At 34.4% G+C, this 23,755-nt stretch overlaps 1 protein-coding gene across 5 annotated transcripts in view; it reads left to right on the forward strand.

The window, feature by feature from the left end:
- The window catches only part of LOC131167316 (uncharacterized), a 61,914-nt gene extending 39,309 nt beyond the window's left edge, over positions 1-22,605 (forward strand). The window contains exons 5-7 of one of the 5 annotated variants that reach the window (XM_058126075.1): positions 19,534-19,683; positions 20,470-20,641; positions 21,024-21,306. In XM_058126075.1, the coding sequence (XP_057982058.1) occupies positions 19,534-19,683; positions 20,470-20,608 (289 nt within the window). In that variant the 3' untranslated portion in view covers positions 20,609-20,641; positions 21,024-21,306. Of the gene's footprint in view, positions 1-19,523; positions 19,684-20,469; positions 20,829-21,023; positions 21,307-21,654 lie in introns of those variants that run through there. The other 4 variants (XM_058126079.1, XM_058126078.1, XM_058126077.1 and 1 more) reach the window with 4 other exon arrangements.
- Positions 22,606-23,755: the final 1,150 nt, after the last annotated feature.

Raw genomic sequence — 23,755 nt, forward strand, 5'->3', positions numbered from 1 at the left:
GGAGAATCCTGAAGCTAACTCACAAACTTGTTGCGAAAAATATATCCAGTTGAGTGACTGAGGTATTCAACTTTCTGACAAGTCTCTAGTATCATCCTGGGTCAAGCAACAAATCCCCCGTATCTGCATGGTTGTTAAACTCCCGATCCGAATTGTAGGATCGTACAATCATAGGATCCCAAAATAGGATTTCAATCGAGATCATGAGGGGAATTGGGATCAAACAAGATCGCAATAGGATTGTGTAGGATCATAGAATCATAGACTCATAATGGGATCGTACAAGTTTACTTCATGAGCTGAAATTGAGTCTTTATCTTTAAGGGTTTGGGCTTAATAAATAAGGCTCAATATTAATTTCTAAAGCTCCTGAATGGTTCCTTCTCTGCTCTCTTGGCCCATTTGGCCCGAAGCCTTCGCATTTTGGTGCAAAAATTAGGGATTTATTTTGGCTGTAACAATCTAGAGACTCCTTCAGGTCCTCCAGCACTCAGCAGTAGCATTTTGCGGCAGCTGTAGTCTCAGAGGGTAGATCAAGAGCAGGAGAGCCTTTTGCAGCAGGACCAGTTCTTTGGCAGCAGCAGGAAAGCCTTTGGAAGAAGCAGGAGAGCCTTTGGCAGCAGCAGGCATCTCCACTTCTCCAATCACAGCCATCATCTCCTTTGACAGCAGCAGAACTGGAGCTGAGAAGCAAAGCTACTTTCGGCTTTGAATAGGTCTATCGCTTCTCTCTACCTCTCTTCTTGTTTCAGTTGCAGCTGGGTATCCTTCTGAAACTCTTATTTCTTCTTGTTGAGAGTTGAGACTTGAAATCTTCTTCTTTTCATCCTTGTTCTTATGCCTTGAAACAATGAAAAAATTCTGAAAATCTGATTTTGTTTTATGATATGAAGAATGGAGATTGATGATTGACCGAATATCTGGTTTCAACTTTTCACCATGACTCCTGAATTCTGAATTTCTGAGTTCTGGTATCTTTTGGGCTTTGACAGAGCTATATCTTCTAAATAGGCCTTGTGCAGTCACTGCAGGCAATTTCTTACTTCTTAAGCATGTCTAGTGGTGCTGGTGGATCAGGGAAGAGCAAAAATAAAAATTCAGTTGGTAATAGAACTGATGTTGGATGTGAACATGGTATAGAAGTGTATAATAATCCTAAGAAGGTGAAATGTCAATAATATGGAGTTGTTTGACTTGGTGGTACATACAGGCTAAAGCATTGTCTTGCTGGAACTAGACAAAATTTGTACCTTGTAGTAAAGTTCTAGAGGATGTGAGAAAACAATTTATTGGCATTTTGCAAGCCAAATCAGCAGAATCTGAAAAGAAAAGAAAATCAATTCATAGTCTAGATGATGAATTATGTGAAGAGGTGCAACCACTAGGAAGAAACTCAAGAAAGGGTAAATTGGATGCTTTTCCCTCCAAACCAAGAAATCAAGCAACATTGAATCAAATTTTTAAAAAAGGAGATCGGGATAAAGTTTGCAAAAAAAATTGCTAGACTTTTCTAGTATTGCTATTTCATTCAATTGTATGAACAATCCTGAAGTTTTGCAAATGCTTGATATGGTTGGGAAATATGATTATGGACTTAAACCACCTTCTTAGCATGAAATTATGGTGAAGCTTCTCAAATATGAAGTAATGAGGGTTATGGATTTGATTGAAGTGTATAAGTTAGAGTAGAAGAGAACAAGTTGCACTATTATGTCTGATGGACGGATTGGTAGGAAAATTCAGTCTTCTTGTCATCTTTTGACAGTTATGAAATTTAAAAAACTGCAGAAAAGGTTTTTACAATGTTAGATGAGGTTGTGGAAAAGGTTGGAGAAAAGAATGTTGTCCAAATAGTGATGGATAATGCTTCAAACTACAAATTAACTGGTGAGAAGTTGATGGAGAACAGGAAAAAATTGTTTTGGACACCTTGTGTAGCACATTGCATTGACTTGATATTGGAGGACTTTCAGAAGAAAATTCAAGTACAGAGTGCAACTACTGCAAAGGGTAGAAGTGTTATGATTTGTATATACTCTAGGGCCATGCTCATTACTTGTTTGAAGGAGCTTACCAAAGGGAGGGATCTCTTTAGACTAGCTGTGGCAGGCTTTGCCACTGCTTACTTGACTTTATCTTGCCTTAGTGAGCATAAAGGAGCCTTGATTTCTATGTTTTACTCAAACAAGTAGACTTATAATTGGTTTGCAACCTCACAGAAAGGGAAGAAGATTTATAAACTTGTGTTGGACACTTGGGGTTTTTGACCATATGTCAACTTTTGTCTACGAGCTGCATTACCAGTAATCAAGCTATTGAGGATGGTTGATTCAGACGCAACATTGGCAATAACATTTACTTATGAGCAAATGGGTCATGCAAAAGGAACAAATACAGTTGAACTTCAACAATGTTCAAAGGAGATTACTCAAGTCTCTTTTGGTTTGATTTAAAATTGCTTTAATATATGCCTAGAGTACTCTTAAAATGTTAAGTCTCTTATTTTAGTTGATCTTATTTTAATTTTTGTTGTAGTTATCAACCAATTTGGGACATCATTGATGAGAGATGGGAGCTTCAACTCCAATCGCCATTACATGTTGTAGCCTAATTTTTGAATCCTCACTATTGTTATAGCCCAAATTTTAAGGTAGATGCGGAAGTTAAGATAGGTTTATTCAATTGCCTCCAAAGAATGCTGTGTGATCTTGAAGAAAGTGCCAAAATAGGTATGCAACTTGATAATTCATGAATGTTAGTGGACTCTTTGTCATTGAATCAGCAAGAATGACAAGAAACAAAAAGTCTTTGGTTGATTGGTAAGAATCTTATGGTGATTAGTGTTCATACTTGAAAAGGTTTGCAGTTCGAATATTAAGCTTGACATGTAGTTCGTGTGGATGCGTGAGAAATTGGAGTGCATTTGAGATGGTAAGAAATAATAACTTTCATTTAAGCTTATGAAACTTTTAAATTATAAACTTGCAACTTATAATAGTCTTGTGTATTCGTATAGGTTCATACATAGAGAAGAAATCTTTTACACCAAAGAGGATGAATGATTTGGTTTTTATACAATTTGAAGTTAAAAGAAAGGCAAACTAAGAGGGAGGTTGATTCTAAAGCTATGAATTTGTGTTTTGGTGATATTCCATTTGATGATTAATGGATAATAGAAAGAGAAAGTCCTACCCTTCCACCCAACGGAAGATGGTTGGATATTCTTATTAGGGCAGCCCATAAGCAGGCCATGAATGGTGATGAAAGTAAGGAATCTTGGGATGATGAAGAATTCATTACAAGGACTTTACAAGAAGGATGTGAGTTTAGATAACTTCACATTTATATGCATATGTATATATTAAAGCTAGAAGGTCATCTGAAGCCAAAAAAATAAAATAAAATTATGAACTCATAATTTGTCTTCATTTGTTCATTGCTTTGAATAGGTGGTTCAAATATTGATGTTGAAATTGAAAGGGAAGATGAAATGCAAATTCATGAAATTGATGATGATGATGTGACAATGAAGTTTATGAACCTATGACTAATTCTAAAAATTAAGCATCCAATACATTTGATGATGATGAGGTCCATGATGATGATATTGATGATGGACTAGATGAAGACATTAATAATGATCTCGATGCATATGGCTTAGATTGTGATACCAATATTGATGATCTAGATTTTGATAGTTATAGTTTTGTTTGTTGGTTCTTGGTTGTTATTTAAACTTGCTTACATTTGTACTTATGACCATGGTTCGAAATCGCGGTCGCGGGTAATGTCACGTAACGGTTGCGGGTGTCGCGGGAGACGCGGGTGTTATGTAACGGGAAGCGGGCGTAACGGTCGTGAATTTTTTTCACACATGCACAACCATGCCAAAATCAAAAAATAAGCATGAAATCCATTAATACATGATTTTTAATGAAATTTGAAGGCTTTCATTCAACCTACAAATGCTTTTTAATAGGCATTATGATTTTTATATTAGTTTCAGTGCGCTGTTTACAAAAAAAAAAAATATTTTTTTTATAGTTTATGTTACTTTAATTTGTAAAAAGATGTAGAAATGTAATTAAAATGAAGAATCAATTAATTAAAGTCATAAAGTCACTAAAAATGAATCAATAGACTCAATACTCAGTATACACATTACACATAATTAAATTTAAAAAGTGATTAATATCAAATATCAATAAATAGTTGAAAATACATGAATACAGTATTACAAATTAATAACATAACACATGTCACCACCAAAAAGAATGACGTGGAGGGTCTTCATAATTTGCATCTGTATCTTGAGATTGGGATTGGAAATTATTTCCCCATCCTTGTGGAAATACATAGCTGAATAAACCCAAGTTTGCGCCATTTCGTTGTTGCTCTTGAAAATGCACTGGTGTTGAAAATCCAACTGATATAGGGGGTGCATCTTTGACCATATCCTAAATAATGTCCATAAGTTGGGCCTGGGGTTGGCTCTAGGTAGTGTGTAGAAGAAGACTCACTAGATTCTGAGATTCTTGATCAACTAGGATAAAAATGTGAGTCATGAGATGCATAATGTGGATGTGCTGGATGAGATCCATATGATTGTGATGATGAACCATCTAAACCAAAGTCGTCAAAACTACCAACCACACCATATGAATCTTCAGCAAAATCACTAGGGTCACCACGAGCACTCCTTCTCCTGGATTGTGAAGATTGGTTCTCTAGAGGAATACCCAAGTCATAATTTTTAGGTATGTCATGTAGTTCATAACAATCAGAAGGATGTATATCCCTTACAAATGATGTCCTTGTGTCATATCCATAATTATATTCTACACTGCCGCCTCCACCACCACCACCACCACCACCACTCCCCCCAACCTCGGCTCCAGCACCACTATTACCATCATCATCACTTGGTGGGCTCAAACTAAGATTGTCATTACTTTGTGTACGTTCAGAGCTTGAACTTGAATTATCATGCACGTTTATTGGTGGTTGATCACCTCCTTTTGCAGTACTACCAACTTCTTCATTTAACCAATTTGAATTGTCCTGACAGTCGAGTAGTGGTGTCTCTCTCTCCTCTAACCATTGACTTAAAGGATCATCTTCTTCGAAAATATAGTCCAAATTGATAGGATTGAAACCATCTTCAATTTCTCGTTGGCTTCTTCTCATTGTACGTCTTAACTTTAACCTCATATTGTAATGTATGAAAACAAGTTTTTGTAGTCTTATGTACTTTAATCTATTTCTTGTGTTCGTATGGATAAGGCTAAAGGTGCTCCAATTACACTCAGAGTTCGAAGCTGATGTGGTCTGGTTAAGAACTCTGATTGCTATTCTTTGGAGCTCAGGAGCACACAAGCCATAATGAATCCACCATTCGGTTGCATGAATACTTAAAAAGAGTTTTATGTCAGTATAGCATATATTTCAAAAGTCAAATTTAAACATAAAAAGAGAAAATAGAGTCATTCATCCATTATTTAGCTATATAGCCTATATTTACCAGGATTTGTTTGTTTCATTGCCCTTTGAGCCAATGGGGTTCCAAAAGTCTCGTGCCTATCTCGATATAGCAGCAACTAAAAAAGGATGATTGTGAAATATAATTAATTAATTAGATGTACTAATAATTATTCTAGAAAGTATTACAAAATACTAGAATAATTCATTATTCAATTTAATGGAACCAATACTTACTTGATTAATAGCCCGAATTTGAGTATCTATATCGGGTACCAACTTGGTTATCACTTTTTTAACCCCATCCATGACTTCTCTAGCAACTTCAGGAGAGGGTGGGGCATCATAAAGAAATTGTGGGTTGAAAAAATATCCTACAATTAAATTTAGAAACATATTAATCAATAGTTTTTTAATGCAACTATGCATAATTTAAAAGTTAAAATAATAAGAAATTGTATTTGATTTACACTTACCAGCAGCGTCCAAATCTTGGTGCAATTGAGAACTCCACTGGCTGTCAATAATTTTCTAATAGTCTTTGTAAAACCAGCAATCTTTTTGAATGACCAACTTCGCCCTATCAATTGCCTCGTATATGAAACTCATGGCTCGTTTTTCATCACCATCAACCAATTTAAGAACTTTCACTAAGGGTTCTTACACTTTAATTATATCAGAGACCTTTTGCCAAAACTCTTTGTCTAAGATAATCTTCTTTGAATCATATGTTAGGCCTGATTTTGCCATCCCAAACCTTGAGTTTTTCTAAGCATCAGATGTAAACATTTCCCTTAATGCTTGTTTATGTTTGACAATATTTTCCAAAGCAATGAAGTTGGTGGCAAATCGAGTGATGGCAGGGCAAAGTAACTTTCTATTACTTGTGAATTTCCTCATGAAATTCACTGTCCATGTGTGGTTGTAAATAAATGAGGTTATTGTCTTGCATCTTCTAAGACCTTCTTCACGTTACTTTTCTTACCAATATCTTTAAGAATAAGGTCTATGCAATAAGCTGCACATGCTGTCCAAAAGAGATTGTGCCTCTTTTGCATTAATAATTTTCCTCCTGCCTTCATTGCAATTTCATTAGTCACTACTTGGACAACATTCCCCTCTCCAATTTTTTCAATCACCTCGTCCATTAATCTGAAATGAAATTATAGATTTAATAATTACTACTATTTAATTAAAAACATGCAAGTTCATAATACTATTTGCATATACAATTAAAATTATAAAATTACCTGAAATAATATTTTGTTGTTCTGCTTGACACATAAGAGGCATCAACTGATTTATGAAACACGGTGTCTCTATCGCAATAAACTAAAAAGTTTATGATGTGTTTTTTAATTGGTCCTGACCAACCATCACACATAAGGGTCACACCTCTCTCCTTCCAAATTCCAGCTAAAGAAGTTATATAATTTTTCATTTCTTGATACTCTTACTCCAAATAAATTTTAGATATCTCATAGGGTGATGGACCCTTCACCTCCTTTCCAACCTCTGCAACAATATCAAGCATAAATTGCATAAATGGAGAGTTAGCTACATTCGCTGGAATCTAATTATAAATTAGGAATTTTCCAACTGCTTTTCTTAATTTACTTCTTAAACCTTTCAGTAACTTAGTGTTGTTTTTTGGTTGTTTTGCACTCTTACTTCTTTCTAAAATAGGATCCATTGCCTTTAGTCTAGCTTCAGGGGCATTAGGATTGATCCATTGTCGTCCACTACCTCCAGCTTCTCGACCACTATAAGATCGAGCTCCTGCTCTACTGAAACCACTGGTAGCACCACTGCCAGAGCCACTTCCCTCTTCATAAATATTACCCCCTCCAGTTGTTCTTGCTTGAAATCTTTGTCTCTCTTCCCATTGTTGCTGTGATCGTATGCTTTCTTGTCGAGCAAATCTCATACTTTCTTCTTCCAAGTCTTCTTCATCACTCAAATTCTCAAAATCTCCTCTAATTTGGGCTTCTGCTTCCTCTTGCCTTTTTCGTTAATCTCTTTTCTTCTCAGCATACTGTTGTAGATGTTTCATCATTTGTTCTCTTACTTGTGTGGTCACATTTGAGCATCCAGTTACTTGACCCTTTTTATGTGCCAAGTGTTGTTTCAAGCGTGTAATGTCTCCTTTAATTATCTTCCCCCATAACTTACACATAATGACATGTCTATTACCGTCCACCGCAGTACCAAAATGCCATCCAATATCCTCACTAGGTAAGTTCTCATTTCCTCTATCATGTGACATCTTGATAGACTTAATTTGTTGATCTCTACACAAAATATAGAGAAAATACAAAGTTACAACCTTTCCGAAAAAATGACAGGTATAATATAATTAGTAATTTAGTAAATATTAAATAGTAAGTACTAAATAGTCCTTCTAATTTTAAATACTTATTACGTAAAAATAAAATATAATATTTAATTAAAAATAATAAATAATGTTTATTTAAAATATTTAAATAAACAAAATTATAAAATATTAGATATTTCATTACAAAAAATATATTCCTTTATCTTTAAAAAGATATTTTCATTATTTTTTATAACTTGAGTTTACTTTCATTTATAACCATAAGAAATTAACATTGAAATTTTAAAGGTGAAAAAGACTTTTGCTCTATTTTCATATACATCACTAATAGAGATCCATACAATACAAATTGACTATTTAACTTTTTAAGCATTTTTCACTATATGGATTAAAATAAAACTTTTCTACAAATTTTAGTAGTAAAAATTAGAATTATTAATGTATTAACTATTAGGTTAAAATTTTGTTTATTAGGTTATCAATTTTTACTTTATTTGATAACTAAAAACAAAAAATAGATCATGTAAAGATTTATTTTACCTAATTTTAAATTTAAGGTTAAAATGATGTTTTAAAACTTAAAAAATATTAATAAAAAGGAAATATGTGATGAAACTAGATTTTCATAATTACATTTAAAAAAAAATAAGACAATTAAAATGTTCATAAATTAAGAAAATTTTATTTTACATATGATTATTATTGATTTCTAATTTTATACTCTATTAAATTACTTTTTTTTTTTTTTAATTCAATTTAACATACATAATTTACAACAAAATATAATTAAAAAAAAAACATAATGAAAAGTTTAAGTGGCAGTGGGTGACTGGGTGTTGACTGATTGACTCTAAAGCTTATCTCATACGCTGGCTGGAGAGTGGAGGAGAAGTCGAGCTCGAGTCTTGAGACTTGAGAGCGCAACAAAGAGTCTGTGACTGAGAGAGGACTCAGAGGAGCCTCGAAGGAGTCGAAGCACGAACAGCCGATGACTCCAAGCTCTGAAGCCAAAATCGAAGGGTTGGCTCGTGGCGAGTGGTGATGACTGGTGGAGGGAGCTGCTGAAAGGCTATCGGCGACTCGCTGAGGGGGCGGAGTTGCTGCAGAGCTGTCGTCGGTGACTCGCCAAGCTACTGCAAGTCTGCAACTGCTGCAAGGCTGCGAAGATGAGTAGATCTGCTCACTCTCAGGCTTCGAAGAAGTGAAGCCTTCTTATTTAGCTTCGGCCAACAAAATTTCAAGGTAAGTTTTTTATTTTGCTCTTTGAATGTTAGACTTAGATTGAATGGCAGATGGGTGGTTGGGAGAGGGGGGAAAGCAACGGAAAGCCTGCTTTAGGGATTTGGAATGCTGGTGAGCTGTCAGCCATGTAACAGTCCATAACGGACTGTTACGGAGACGTAATGGCCGTGTTATGGCTGTGAATTTTTTCCGATCCGCAATATCGGCCCGTATCAGTTTCGGAGCCTTTGATTTCTATTACGTATCGTCCGTTACGCTACGTAATGGCCATTATTTAAAACCATGCTTATGACTCTTATGAGTCTTATGAATTGGATGGTTTGAGTAATGATTTTTAATCGTGTTGCGTGGAAAATGGGAATTCTTCTTCTTCTTCTTCTTCAGTTCTTCTTCTTAACAGCTTGCACCTTTGAGTACTATGCTTGCGTATCTTGCACTAACTTGCTGTTAGGGTCCTTGGGTGAATCAACAAGTTTGGACCCTAATAGCCCAATTTCATCAAAAGATAAAAATCATACTTGCTCTCTGACAAAACAATTCCCATATGAGGTCTAGATACTTCTACACTTGAGAAGTATTTCAATGGTTCCAAATCTTTGACTTAAAAATTCATTTGTAGAAAATGTTTGAGGCCCCAAATGCCTTGATCATTGTCACCTGTAATCTCAATATCATCCACATAGACAATAAGTAGAATCCTACCCAATGAAGTATGATGATAAAAGGCAGAATAATCCAGTGCACTTCGACTGCTTTAAACCATATAATGCCTTCTTGAGCCGACACACTAAGCCTGACCCCTCCAAGTAGTAAACCTAGGGGGTTGCTCCATATAGACTTCCTCTTCTCAAGATCAACATGCACGGAGGAATTCTTCACATCTAACTGATGCAAAGGCCACCACAATTGGTACTAAGGAGATGAATAGACATATTGAGGTAAGTTCGCAGCAGGGTAACTGTCTAAAAATCCAAACCATACACCTAAGTATATCCCTTAGCAACAAAATATGCCTTCAGATGAGTTGCAGAATCATTAGGATTGACTTTCACAGTACATACCTAGCAACAATCAACCATAGATTTGTCATGAGGAAGAGATACCAATTTCCAAGTATCATTGTTCTATGCACTATCTCTTCAACCATTGCATTCCTCCACCCAGAGTGAGCTAAGGCTTCACAAACAGAATTAGGAAGGGCAATAGAGGATAGAGTACTAACCCAAGACATAATAGGAGGGTGGCAAGAAGTCATAGAAACAAAAAGATGCAGATAGTATGACGTGTACATGTGTGTCTACCTTTTTGAGCAGCAATGGGAGGATCAACATTGTGGGAAATATGATCATCAGACGAGGAAACCAAAGCGTAGGAGTAAAAACTAGAGGGGACTCTCTTCCTTGGAGTCATCGTTGTGAATGCACCTACAAATTAGAATTATTGAGACGATAAGGACTTAAACTTCTTGGAGACATAGGTGGATGATTGGGTAAGGACAAGAAGTTAGAATTTTGAAGATTAGGCAAAGGAAGAGACTCATTGAGGTCAGAAGCACAAAAGGATTAACAATAGTATGGTGTAGACTCAAAGAAGGTAACATCAGCTAAAAAAAACAATTGATGCAGAGTAGGACTAAAGAAATGGTATCCCTTTTGAGTACACGAGTAGCCTAGGAAGACACATTTTGTAGAATGAAGATCCAATGTATCCATCTTAGGGGTTAGTTGATGAAAATAGGACACAAAATTGAATATATGAGGAGGTAAAGAGAATGGAGGTGAATTAGGCAAGAGAATGAACTAGGAAATTTTACCATTAAGAACAAAGGATAGCATCCTGTTGATAAGATTGTAAGTAGTAAGTACATCATCACCCCAAAAAAATTTAGGAGCATGCATTTGATAAAGTAAGGTGGGAATGACTTAAAGGATATTTCTAATTTTCTTCTCTGTAACGCCTTTTTGTCGAGGATTGTGGGCACAAGATGACTGATGAAGAATACCAAACTAAGTGGTATAAGTAGTGAATTGAGCATTGAAATACTCTTTAGCATTATCACTACGAATTCTCCAAACTAGCAAACCAAATGGAATCTTTGTTTCATAACAAAAGACACAAAATATGTGAGATAACCCATAACAATCTTTTATTAAATAGAGCCAAGTCATTCTTGAATAATCATCAACAAAAGGTTACGAAGTATTGGCAACCCAACTTGGACACAACTCGATGAGGACCCCAAACATTAGAATTTACTAATGTGAATGGGCTTGCTGCCCGTTTATTGACTCAAGAAGCAAAAGGAACACAATGATGCTTTCCCAATTGACAAGACTCACAATGAAGACTAGACACAAGACTCAAATCAGGAACTAGTAGCTTCAACTTTTCCAACGAAGGATGACCAAGGTGACAATGGATTTGGAGTGGTGTGGCAGCAGCACTGCACGCAGTAGAAGGGGATAGCAGTTGAAAGTGATAAAGTCCACTAGATTCACGCCCTCTTCCTATTCGTCTTCCTCGTCTTCAAATCTTGAATGATGACAAAATTAGGGAAGAATGTTATTGAACAATTCATGGATTTGATAATCTTTCTAACTGATATAAGATTGAAAGGAAATTTTGTTACATACAAAACCAAAGGAATAGAAATTGAGGAAGTGGGATTTACAATCCCAATTCCCTCAACGGTAATGGTGGAGCCATTAGCAAAAATAGCACGAGGTAAGTTTTTTTCGATACTGGAGAGTATAGAAGAAATTAGGTATACATGTCATATGGTTAGTGGTAGCGAAAGCCCCAAGGATGAAAACGAGAAGTATTGGATGACAGGCAAGTTGTAGGGTTACCTGTCTAGGCAAGGTATGCAATGGGAAGAGAAGCTTGCTAAGATACTTGATATTGCTAGAATTTGGAATAGTCTTCTTTTGACATAGATATGGTACATTGCTTCCCACTTGGAATCGAAGGTGAGCAGTTTGTGGTGGTTGCATTGGCGACACAAGAAGGTTTGCCTTGGAAAACCCAACATTTTTCAATAATATGACCTCCTCATCCACAATGGGTGTAGTTGTGAGGAGTTTCTCTACCTTGTCCATCTCTTTCACCATGGCCACTTGAACCACCTTAACAATATCTGCTACTGCATGGTTGAAAACTAGAATCACTTTGCATGGCAAAGGCTGTCCTATCAAAGCCAGAGGTTGAAACACTAGATGTAAGGGTAGGGGAATGTTTGCTAGAATAAGAATGAAGGACTCGAGAACAAACTTCAGCAAATGATGGCAACTTTGCACTACCAAGTATTTGGGGCTGGGCTGTCTCAAACTCAAGTTTCAAACCAGCTAGAACTCAAATAACTACTAGTTGCTCCCTCTGCTTTTGCATCTCGCGAGCGTCAGCGATTATAGGTTGGACGATGTTAAGCTCCTCGTGAGTTTGCTTCATTTCTACAAAATACTCTATGGCACTCCTATCTCTTGTTGTAATTGAAAGTACTCTAAGGATAAGTCATACATACGTGTAATGTTATTGGTATACAAAAGCTTGACATGAACCTAAATCTCTTTGCATGCGTCCAAATGCATGCACATCTGTGCAACCTGAGGTTCCATCAAGTTCCACAAAAGTAAAATAGTCAAAGCATCTTCCTGAATCGACACTTCTTTTCTCTTCTCATCGAAGGGCCCATATTGGAACAAGTGGTCAGATTTTCCTAACCTTGTTAAATAGACCTTAATAGCCTTAGGTCACTAAGGGGACGTTTGTTTGATCTGAATAACTTTTAAATAGAAGTTGTGTCTAAACTGATTCACTAAATAAGTGAATTGGTTAGACATCAGAGCATTTGGTAGCAACTTTGAATTTTCTTAAATTTTTTTTTGATAAAACCAAACATGGAAACATGTCTAATTTGGATTTAGAGGTTTTTATTTTCCATTTTCATCCCTTATATAAAATGAAAATGACAATGAACTCACTATCCAAATGATTAAAATTAAAATAATAAATATTTTTGTGCAACAATAAATTATATTATTTTCATTTATAATATTGTTAAATATATAACAAGAAAATATTACTTTTTGTTAATTTAAAAACTTTTAACTTTATAATTGCTTATTAATTTTATCAAATATTTATGATTTTAAGCATTGAGAAGGTTAAAGTTGGAAAACAACACTTATTCAGATATTAGATACTAAACAATTAAAATAATTTAGATTTTAGATTCTGTGACCGATTCAAGTTTAATTCAAACTTGGTTCACAAAATCAGATTGAATTCAGTGTTCAGAACTTGACACTTAAATTTACCAAACACACCCTGAACATATTGTTTCCATCCAATTTTTTGGTTGTTATTTGTGCCAGTGACGAGGGAAACATATTTTTGGGATTCACAGACTCCATCCCAAAATTCACAAACTAGACCACTATCAAACAAGAGGAACAACTGGACATTTGGACTAATTGGAACAACCACGAACACAGTCAACTGCTGAAACAATCACAAACAAGTAACCAACAAACTAATATAACACTGCCACAGCCCCACAAAGTCAATGTATGAATGCTGCACTACTCCAAGAGACTCACCAATTGCCTTTACTAACACTGAACAGCAACTACAAGATTGCAATGAGTACATGGTTGGAAATGGTTGGATTTTTTAACAATAAACATGCCCAATAGCTTGATATTATGGTCTGTGGAAGTAAGCAAGACATTATGCAGAAGAAGGGCTGCAGAAACTGTCTGGGAAGTATCTCATGCACCAGTGCAGGGGTCGGGAATGCCAGTAGTTGGTCGGTGCGTGGGGGCACGTGGAGGGGTTTCCAGCAATGGGATTTTGCAGAACTACAGATTGCTGGCTTCTGTTGTTGTCTACTATATGGTTGGTTTTGTGAACTATGGGAGGATTTTGATCGTTTTGAGAAAAGACATGATGGCCAAGGTATTTTCTAGAAATGGCCGAGTTTTCTGGCAATCCTTGCACTGATTTCTAGGCTGAAGGAGTGTAGTTGATCCTCCTATACTGGCTGATTTGCATAGGATGGCTAGGTTTAGGGTTTGGTTTGGTGGTTCTGGTGGTTGGGTTACTGGTGGTAGGGTTTAGGCTTGTTCTTGCTTTGGTACCATGTTGAAAGTTGGGGTAAACAGAAGACCTAACTCAGCAATACTCCCTCTATTTATAGTATATGCCAAGTACATTCTAATGACCATAATACCTCACTAACTCTCACTTATTAACGTAACACTGACACACTAGTAAATTAGTAATTCTAAATGACTAACATAACCTTTAATGTTTTTGATACACATTGTTTTTTAATGTATCAATAATTAAACATTTATGGAAATTCTGATTCATTAACTAACATCTATATAGTTGATATTTTTGTTCAGTTTTTTTTTTGGAAGAGTATATTTTTTGTGTGGTTAGTGGTTAATTAGTGAGTGTCTTCTAATTTAAAATAAATTTGGCCTTTGTTATCTAAAAAGTACTTGCAGATCTATGATTTATTATTGTTATTTATGTTTTAGAAGTTCTAGATTTGGTGTTTGTTTGAATGGTGTTCAAATCTTCAGTATATATTATATAATTCATTGTATATTATTATGTAAAATTATATAATATTATATATGTAATTATGATATATATTACACAAGGTAAAAAAATATTAACATTGTGATATTATTAAATATCAATATTAAATATATAATGGTAAGTTTTAACAAAAATAATACTATTATAAATATGGAACATCACAACTATAATGATAACTATTAAATTTTGCTGTCATATTAACTTTATTATATGTGTTATGTAATAATCACATGGTCCTATAAAATAATACAGTACTATTATGTTGTAAAATACAATGATATAGTTGGGGTTTGATTATTGATTTGTTATATTATTATTTTATGTCAAATTGTAAAGTAAAATATAATAAAATATTGATATTAATATTAATTTCTTTAATTATAAATATATTTAATTTAATAATATTATAATATACAAAATTATATTATTATTTATGGTTACTGTTTTATTATATTATTATTTTATATGAAATCATAAATTACATTAAAATATGCCTTATTAATACCTATAAATATAATATCAAATTAATATTAGTAATATAGTTTAAAAAATATGATGCTAACAAGAAATTTAAAAAAAAAAAAATATGCATAGTATAATAAGTACATGATGTAACTAAATTAATATTGAAGAAATTAATTATTATATAATTAAATATAATAATATTATAAAGTTATTATTTATTTGTGAAATCATTATTTTGCATTAAATTACATAAGTTTTTATACCATATAGTGGCATAATTGACAAATATGATTGATTTTGATTCTAATGTCTACATACATCAAACACTATAATATAATTCCAATTTTGATTCTCCATTGAACAAACGAGAGTGGGGAATTTTCTTTTCCATTTCTGATTCTAATGCATTCCAACTCTAATTCCAGTTGTGAAGCAAATGCTAACTAAATGTGATTTTGGGGTTGATGTTTTTGAATGCTTGTTACTTTTGATGTTCTATGGTAATGTGTGTTGATAAAACATATATTTTATCCTAACTGCCTTATTTGTAACTTCGTAGATTGTGGGTGAGAAACTGGACAATCATAAAGGATGCCAACCATGGTTTTAAATAACGGCCGCAATTTGGGTTACTGATACCATTACATGCCGCAAAATTGGTGGGAAGAAAAATCACAGTTGTAGCGGTCATTATGGACCACGAACGTTACGTAAAGGCCGCTATGGCTGTTATTGAACCGCTACAGGACTGTTATGCCAAAAAAATTATTTTATTTTTTAATATTTCTTCTCACTTTTTCCCTCTCTTTCATAAATCATTCTCAATATACCATGTGGCGAGAGGGGGAAAAGATTATAATGAGGATGACAATGATACAAAATTTACTATTTCTTTAAATACTCACAAGAGATGCATTAATTAACAATTTGAAAATACTAACTTGTTAAGAAAAATTTTATTTTGATGATATTAGTAATTTGATATTTATGTTCTATATTTTTCAACTTCAACCTTCTAATCTAGTTATTTTATATTCGTATTGTTCATATATCTTATGTGTCTAATAGATTAATGGACTGTATAATGTATTTTGTTTTATTAATTAATTTAGCACACAAGAATTTATCACAGATTAGAACAATGAGAAGTATAAATATGCGCACACATGTAATTTTTCTATCAATGGTGGTTTAAAACAAATGTAAACTTGTTGCCCTTACCAAATAACTTAGTCGAACTAAAGGATCCAAAATATACTAAAACTCTTTCTGAGGGCTAAAAGCTTAAAACATGCAAGTACACTAATATGCACAAGGTTGTGTGTGCTTGAAAAAAATTCAATCGTTACACCCGCTTCCCATTATGTAACATCAGCTACTTGCGCTTCCTGTTACACCCGTTATCGTTGCGTTATGTTAGCCGCTACCGCGATTTAAAACCATGATGCCAACATAACCCATGGAATATGTTGGGAAAGGACTTCCATACCTCTCACAACTTTTGATAATTGTTCATTGTGGCATAATAAATATTTTTCAGAATTTCCTTTCCTCTCCTTCCAAAAAAAAAAAGGCTTAGTTTTAACATTCAACAATCAGTTCTATCCTTAGCTTTTAACTCAAAGAAAATCATGTAGTTTCTTAAGTGCCATAATAACTAAGTCACTCTTCCTCATAGGTGCACTATAAGGCCTACGTTGCAAGTGTCCATACCATCTGAGTCGTCCCTCCCTTATCTTATCTTCTATAGGAGTTACACCTAACTTATCACGAATATGTTCATTCCTTAATTTATCTTTCAATGTTATACCACTCATCCATCTAAGCATTCTCATCTCGGTAACTTTTACTTTTTGGATATTATGTTTCTTCGTCGCCCAACATTCCGACCCATATAGCATAGCTGGTCTTATAGCTGTCCTATAAAACTTTCCTTTCAATTTTAAGGGTATTCTACGATCACATAGCACACTTGAAGCACTTCTTCATTTTACCCAACCTGCTTTAACTCTATGTATTACATCATCTTCAATTTCTCCTTCAGCTTGCATAATAGATCCAAGGTATCGAAATCTACAAGTGCTATTTATTTCTTCATCATCAAGTTTAACTTTGTCTCCAATATTCCTCCTATCATTACTAAAATTACTTTTCATATATTCTGTTTTATTTCTACTTATCCTAAAGCCTCTAGATTCCAAAGCTTCTTTCCATAATTCTAACTCAGCCTCTACTTTGTCCCTAGTTTCGTCAATTAACAAAATATCATCTGCAAACAACATACACCATGGAACCTCCTTTCTCTTAGCCAATTGGTCCATCACTAAAGGCAAAAGATAAGGACTCAAAGCAGATCCTTGATGTACGCCTATGGTAATTGGAAATTCTCTAGTTTCTCCATTTATAGTCTTTACACTAGTCATTACTCCATTGTACATATCCTTGATGACATCGGTATACCTACAACATACACCATTTTTTTCTAAAACCGACCTTAGAACTTCCCTAGGTATCCTATCATATGTTTTCTCAAGGTCAATAAATATCATATACAAGTCCCTCTTCTTTTCCCTAAATTTTTCCATTAATCTTCTTAAAAGATAAATAGCTTCTGTGGTAGACCTCTCAGGCATAAAACCAAATTGATTTTCTGAGATCTTCGTTTCTAACCTTAATCTTTGTTTAACTACTCTTTCCCATAGGTTCATCCTATGACTCATAAGTTTAATTCCACGATAGTTATTACAATTTTGAATATCTCATTTATTTTTGTATATAGGTATTAAAGTACTTTTCCTCCATTCATCTGGTATTTTCTTAGTTTTTACAATTGTATTAAATAAATTAGTTAACCATATAATTCCGTTATCACCCACGCATTTCCAAACTTCAATTGGGATGTTATCTGGTCCCATAGCTTTCCCATTTTTCATCTTTTCTAGTGCAAACTTAATTTCGTTAACTCTAATTTTGCGAATAAATCTTATATTTTTAGTCTTTACCTCATTTGACAATTCTAAGTTTAAGCCTTCTATTTGGTTTTCGTTAAACAACTTACTAAAGTAACTTCGCCATCTTTCTTTAATATCTTCGTCCTTAACCAAGACAATATCATCCTCACTTTTTATACATTTTACATTTCCTAAGTCCTTGCTCTTCCTTTCTCTAGCTTTAGCAAGTTTAAATATATCTCTTTCCCCTTCTTTTGTACCTAATCTATCATACAAACTATTAAATGATCTATATTTAACTTCACTAATGGCCCTTTTTTCATCTTTTCTTGCCTCCTTATATTTTTCAAAGTTATCTCCGTTTCTACATTTTTGCCACGTTTTATATCAAATTCTTTTTGTCTTTATGATTTTTTGTACATCTTTATCCCACCACCAACTTTCTTCGCTATTCGAGAATCTTCCCCTTGATTCACCTAAAATCTCTTTTGCTATCTTTTTAATAGAGTTAGCTAATATATTCCAAAGAGTATTTGTATCTATCACATCCTCTAAGGTCCAATCCCCATCTTTGATCATTTTATCTTTAAATTTTATTATATTTTCTCTTTTTAGGTTCCACCATCTAGTTCTCTTACATTGGTTTATTTTATTCTTTTCCTTCTATTTTTTAATACATATACCTAACACTAAGACTCTATGTTGTGTGGTTAGACTTTCACCTAGAATAACTTTACAATCCTTGCATGATAAATGATCTACCCTCCTAGTTGAAAAAAAAATCTATATGACTTCTATTTTGTCCACTTTTAAAGGTTATTAAGTGTTCTTCTCTCTTCTTAAAGCAAGTATTCATTATACTAAAATCATATGACATAGTAAAGTCTAAGATCATCTCCCCAGACTCATTTTTGTCTCCATATCCATATCCTCTATGTATCCTCTCATAATTTTTATTATCTCTTCCAACATGTCCATTCAGATCTCCTCCTATAAATATTTTCTCAGTCCCTAGTATGCCTTGTATAATACTATCCATATCTTCCCAAAATTGTCTCTTAAGATTTTCTATTAAGCCAACTTGAGGAGCATAAGCACTAATGATATTTATTATCTCTTGTTCTAATACCATCTTGATTTTTATAATTCTATCTCTTACTCTAGTTACATCTACAACGTTATCTTTTAAGTTTTTGTCTATAATAATGCCTACTCCATTCTTATGTTTTTCTTTTCCAGTGTACCAATGTTTAAATCCTGATTTATCAATTTCTCTAACTTTCTCCCCCACTCACTTAGTTTCTTGTAGGCAAATTATATTAATTCTTCTTCTAATCATTGTATCCACAATTTCCATGCTTTTACCCATAAGTGTCCTATATTCGAAGTTGCTAATCTAATCCTAGTTTCCTGAACTAACGTCTTTACCTGCCCACGTCTAGAATGATGCAGGAACTCTCGCATATTTGACACCGTACTCAGGCGCCGACATGGCGCGTCGCTTCGGGGCGACGACCTAGCCCACCCTCGCCCACTTTTCGCTACACCCGGGTGGTTCAAGTGTAACGCGTCGCTCGTAGGGGATGCCCCAGTAAATATTCGGTAAGGATTCATATCATAGTGATCTGACAAATTTTACGCTGGCTGTCAGCTACTTAACGCAACCCTCCTCCTTAACCCGGGCTTGGGACTGGCTGTGTGTGAAAAAATTAGGACATTAAGTGCATCACAGGCAGAGTTTACATCTGTGCAGATGCAGCAGATTAAAATTAAGTAGCACTCTTGTTGTAACATGTCATGTTTTCCATTATTTCTGCGACACTTTCTTCAGTAGTATGAAGAATTCTATTCTTTTTATTTTATATAGGCATGAAGAAATGCACTCGTCCTGGTGTCAAGGGTTCACTCCTTGGTTTGTCCACACTGCCATTTTCAACTGATTAATACAGTCTGTCTAAATGCTGTGCTCATGCCTTCAGGTTCATGCATGGGTGACTTGCCCTTCATCTGCATTTACAATTCCATTTTTTTAGGTCGAGTGGAGCACGAAAATCGATGTGTTCCTTTCATGATATTTTTTTTGGTGCTTGTATTTTTTATCTGGTTGATGACCTCTGATGTACTGATGTGTAAATCATATTGTCATATACAAAAAGAGAGAGAAGCATTAAAGCATTACCCAAAAAAGCAGTTTCATCTTTTAGTTCGGCAAGAAAAATTATTTCCTGAAGCCCTCAGAGTTCATTATTATTGCTGTTGTTAAATCAAATTATTTTTCCTATTAGAGCTCAGTATAATCTACACTGCTGCATCTTCAGTTTTTATTATTATAGTGCAGTTTACATTTGTTGTCAAACAGATGGTAATTCCTTTGCACTCCTGCTTTAGGTGTCACCCACCATCCAAAGAAGAAATTGAAGGCCTTGAGAGACAATGCAATGGCATTCCTATAAAGTTTTATCATTTAGAGCATGGGCGGGTCAGTTTTTTCTCTTTCAACAGAGTGGAGCTTCCTATGCTGCCCTGACACTCCCATGCAAATGGTGTTTGATACTTTGATGTAAGTACAGGATAAGAACAACTTAATTTTAACTGAACTTAATAGGATTTGCATGTCTTCAAGCATGATGCATACTATGAATGCAAACCATTAAACTCTAAATTAGATGAATGATGATAATTCTGAGAGATGATAATGACTTTTATGGCACGTAGGTAGAATATCATTGTTAGCTTTCATCTCTTTTGATTCATGCTTATTTTTTTTTTTGGATTACATTTCTCCTCTTTTTTGTTATCATTTTATATTGTGAAAATTATCAAAGCAGTAGGGTATTTTGGTCCTTGAGGAAAGCTTTGGAAGACTTCACCAGATTGTGTGTGCATGTGTTTTTCCTCGAATCTTTTGAGGTTCTTGATAATTTGAACTTGTTTTGTTTTAGATTTCGAGGTTGTCATAACAAACTCTGGATTCATGATAAGAGAGAGCTGCAAGTCTTAACAATGTTCTGAGGAAGATGCATGGAATTGTGGTTCTAGAGCAGGCATGTCATCTAAGATAGAAGATTTTGGTGTAGTTCAAATTTGTGACATCTCTTCTATCTTTTCCATTTTTGTTTTGTTTGTTATGGACATCTGACCAAGCTACAGAAATTGATACAAAATGACGTTGATTAATTGAAATGAAATTTTATATGTGAGGAGAAAAATAATTTGAACATGAAATTTTTTAGGATTCTTATGTTGCATGCAGTGCACAATTAGGTGCATGAATCTGGATCTGTTATGTTGCACCAAGTGCAAAGTTTTAGGTGCACGGACCCATTATTTCAATTATCACTGAATTTGGTCTATGAATGGATTACTTCATCAAATGATATGATTTTCACTAGATATATCCATTCAAAATTTTAATTATGTTGAAATAACTGACCAAAATAGGTGTTGTGAGGAAGAGAACTAATTCTGCTTTAAGTTCAATTTCTGCTAGGCAAGATTCTTACAGGGTTTCTTTGTTATAGTTCTTTATCATATCAGGAATATATATTAACCCAATTGTCACAATCTCTTCAGGTAAATTTTCAGCTTGATTTCTTACCTCAAGATCCCTCTTACTAACCATAATCAAATAATTTGGAACTAGAAGAGCTGCTTATTCCAAATGGCCACCCAATCTCCTCCCCCTTAAATCTTCATGCATGGAGTGCAGGTGCGTTTTAGTGGACAATGTGGATTAGCCTGACGTAATAAGGTGGTTTGTTGAAAGTAAGACCTATTTCCGTGAGGCTTCTCTCTCTTTCTCTTGCTCCTGTGTACAAATGTGTGTATGTGCCCTTGGTGGGCTGGACAAAAGTAATTTTGTTTTTGGATAAAAGAATAACTTCATTACCAGAAAGGAGAAAAAAATACAAAGATTATCTCACAAGAACACAATTACAGTAAAGGGCCCTTCCAGTCCCTCTGAAGATTTGACAACAAACTCCCGGAAAAAACAGTGAGCCCAAAAGGAAGCAAGGAAAAAACAACTCTATCCCATGGAAGACAAAAGAGCAAAGATTGTCCATCTTCACGAGGCTAACCCTTTCTTACTCCCAAAATCCCTGTATACACAAATAAGAAAGTGTCAATGGACTGGTAGCACCAAAGCCTCATCAAAAACTGAAAACCGATAGATACAAAGCTGCTTATCTGCCTGACAAGAAACAAGTGGTCAGTTGTAAAACTTGACTCAAAACACATAAAACAAATATCTGGACTGATAGCCTTAAAAAGGTCTCTGCTCTTGCAACAAATCATTGTTATTTAGCCTATGAAGAACCAATGAGGTATGGTTCACCACTTCACATAAAAACTTTCCACAAAATCTGGTGCTTTTCCACAAAATCCTTTTTCTCTCAGCCCTTGAAATTCCCAAATTCTTTATCTTTCCCCTTGAACAACGGTATACTTCTGCATTTTGTTTGACTTAAATGTCGTGCACTCACATCAATTTTAATGCATGCACCAAATATATTGGATTTTGGGGGGAGTAGTTTGTATTCTAAATATTATATGAAATATTTATTTACTACTTCACTCCTAGCCTTTTAAACATCTATTAATACACTAAAATAGTTGTATTTTAGTGTTTCTAGTTAATTTTTGTTTTGAGAAGTTGCACAAGAACATAGAATGCTAAATATTTTAAACTCACAAAAAAAGTTGAAAATATTAACCCGCCAAGGTGGGCTCTGTGGTAAGTTTGATTCCCCTCTGGGCCTCCTTGACTTGCTTGGGGGTTGGCTTCTGCAAGTGTGATCAATTCCCTCTTGGGTTTTGGTAAGGAGTTGAGGGCCCTAGCCACCCCAGGTTTCCCAGAATATCAGGCGAAAAAAAAACAATCAAACAAACAAACAAACAAGAAGTTGAAAATATTGGAATTTGAAGGGAAAAAGTTGGATTGTAAATATTTTTAAAATAGTTATTCACTATTTTACTTATTGCTTTTTAAACATTGTATTATTATTAGAACAGTTGTATTTTAGGATTTTTATGTAGCTTCTAGTGTGGAAAGTCATACCAGAACATAGAATCCTTAAATATTAAAACAACCTTATTTACGTAATTGTATTATGACCATTAGATTTTAGATCAGAAATATTATCTTTTTGTTCATTGTGGCTTCCACAGAGAAAAAATTGTGTGCTTTTACTTGTACTTTGATGAAAGATTTCATGTTGTGTTTTTTGATATGATCATGATGCATGAAACCCAAGAGCCTTTTTTTCGATAATAGAAAAAGGTATTTTAGATAGAGAAAGAGAAGTTACAATGAAAGGGGACAAGAAGTCCATCCCAATAAAATAAAATAAAATGAAAAAAAATAAACATAAAAAAAAATTAACGGCTAAACAATGAATCCCCTCTTCAATCCTTTTCCTTTATAGTTCACCGAACTCTTCAAGTTAGCTGACTCCCTTTAACCCTTTTTAGCTCTGTTTTTACACCCATCAAGATGCACTTCATTTCCCCTAGGATCACAAAACTTTAATCCAATTTATCCATGAGATTTTTGAACTTCAAAATTCTTGCCTGAAATCTCCTCCAATGGTGTTGGTAAAATACCATCCTTGCACTGCAGCTTGCTAACTAAATTGTCCTTTTCAAATAAGGAGACCCTTTCCAATCTTTCCAA

The sequence above is a fragment of the Malania oleifera genome, chromosome 11 (assembly GCF_029873635.1).
Source record: "Malania oleifera isolate guangnan ecotype guangnan chromosome 11, ASM2987363v1, whole genome shotgun sequence".
Classification (NCBI taxonomy): domain Eukaryota; kingdom Viridiplantae; phylum Streptophyta; class Magnoliopsida; order Santalales; family Ximeniaceae; genus Malania; species Malania oleifera.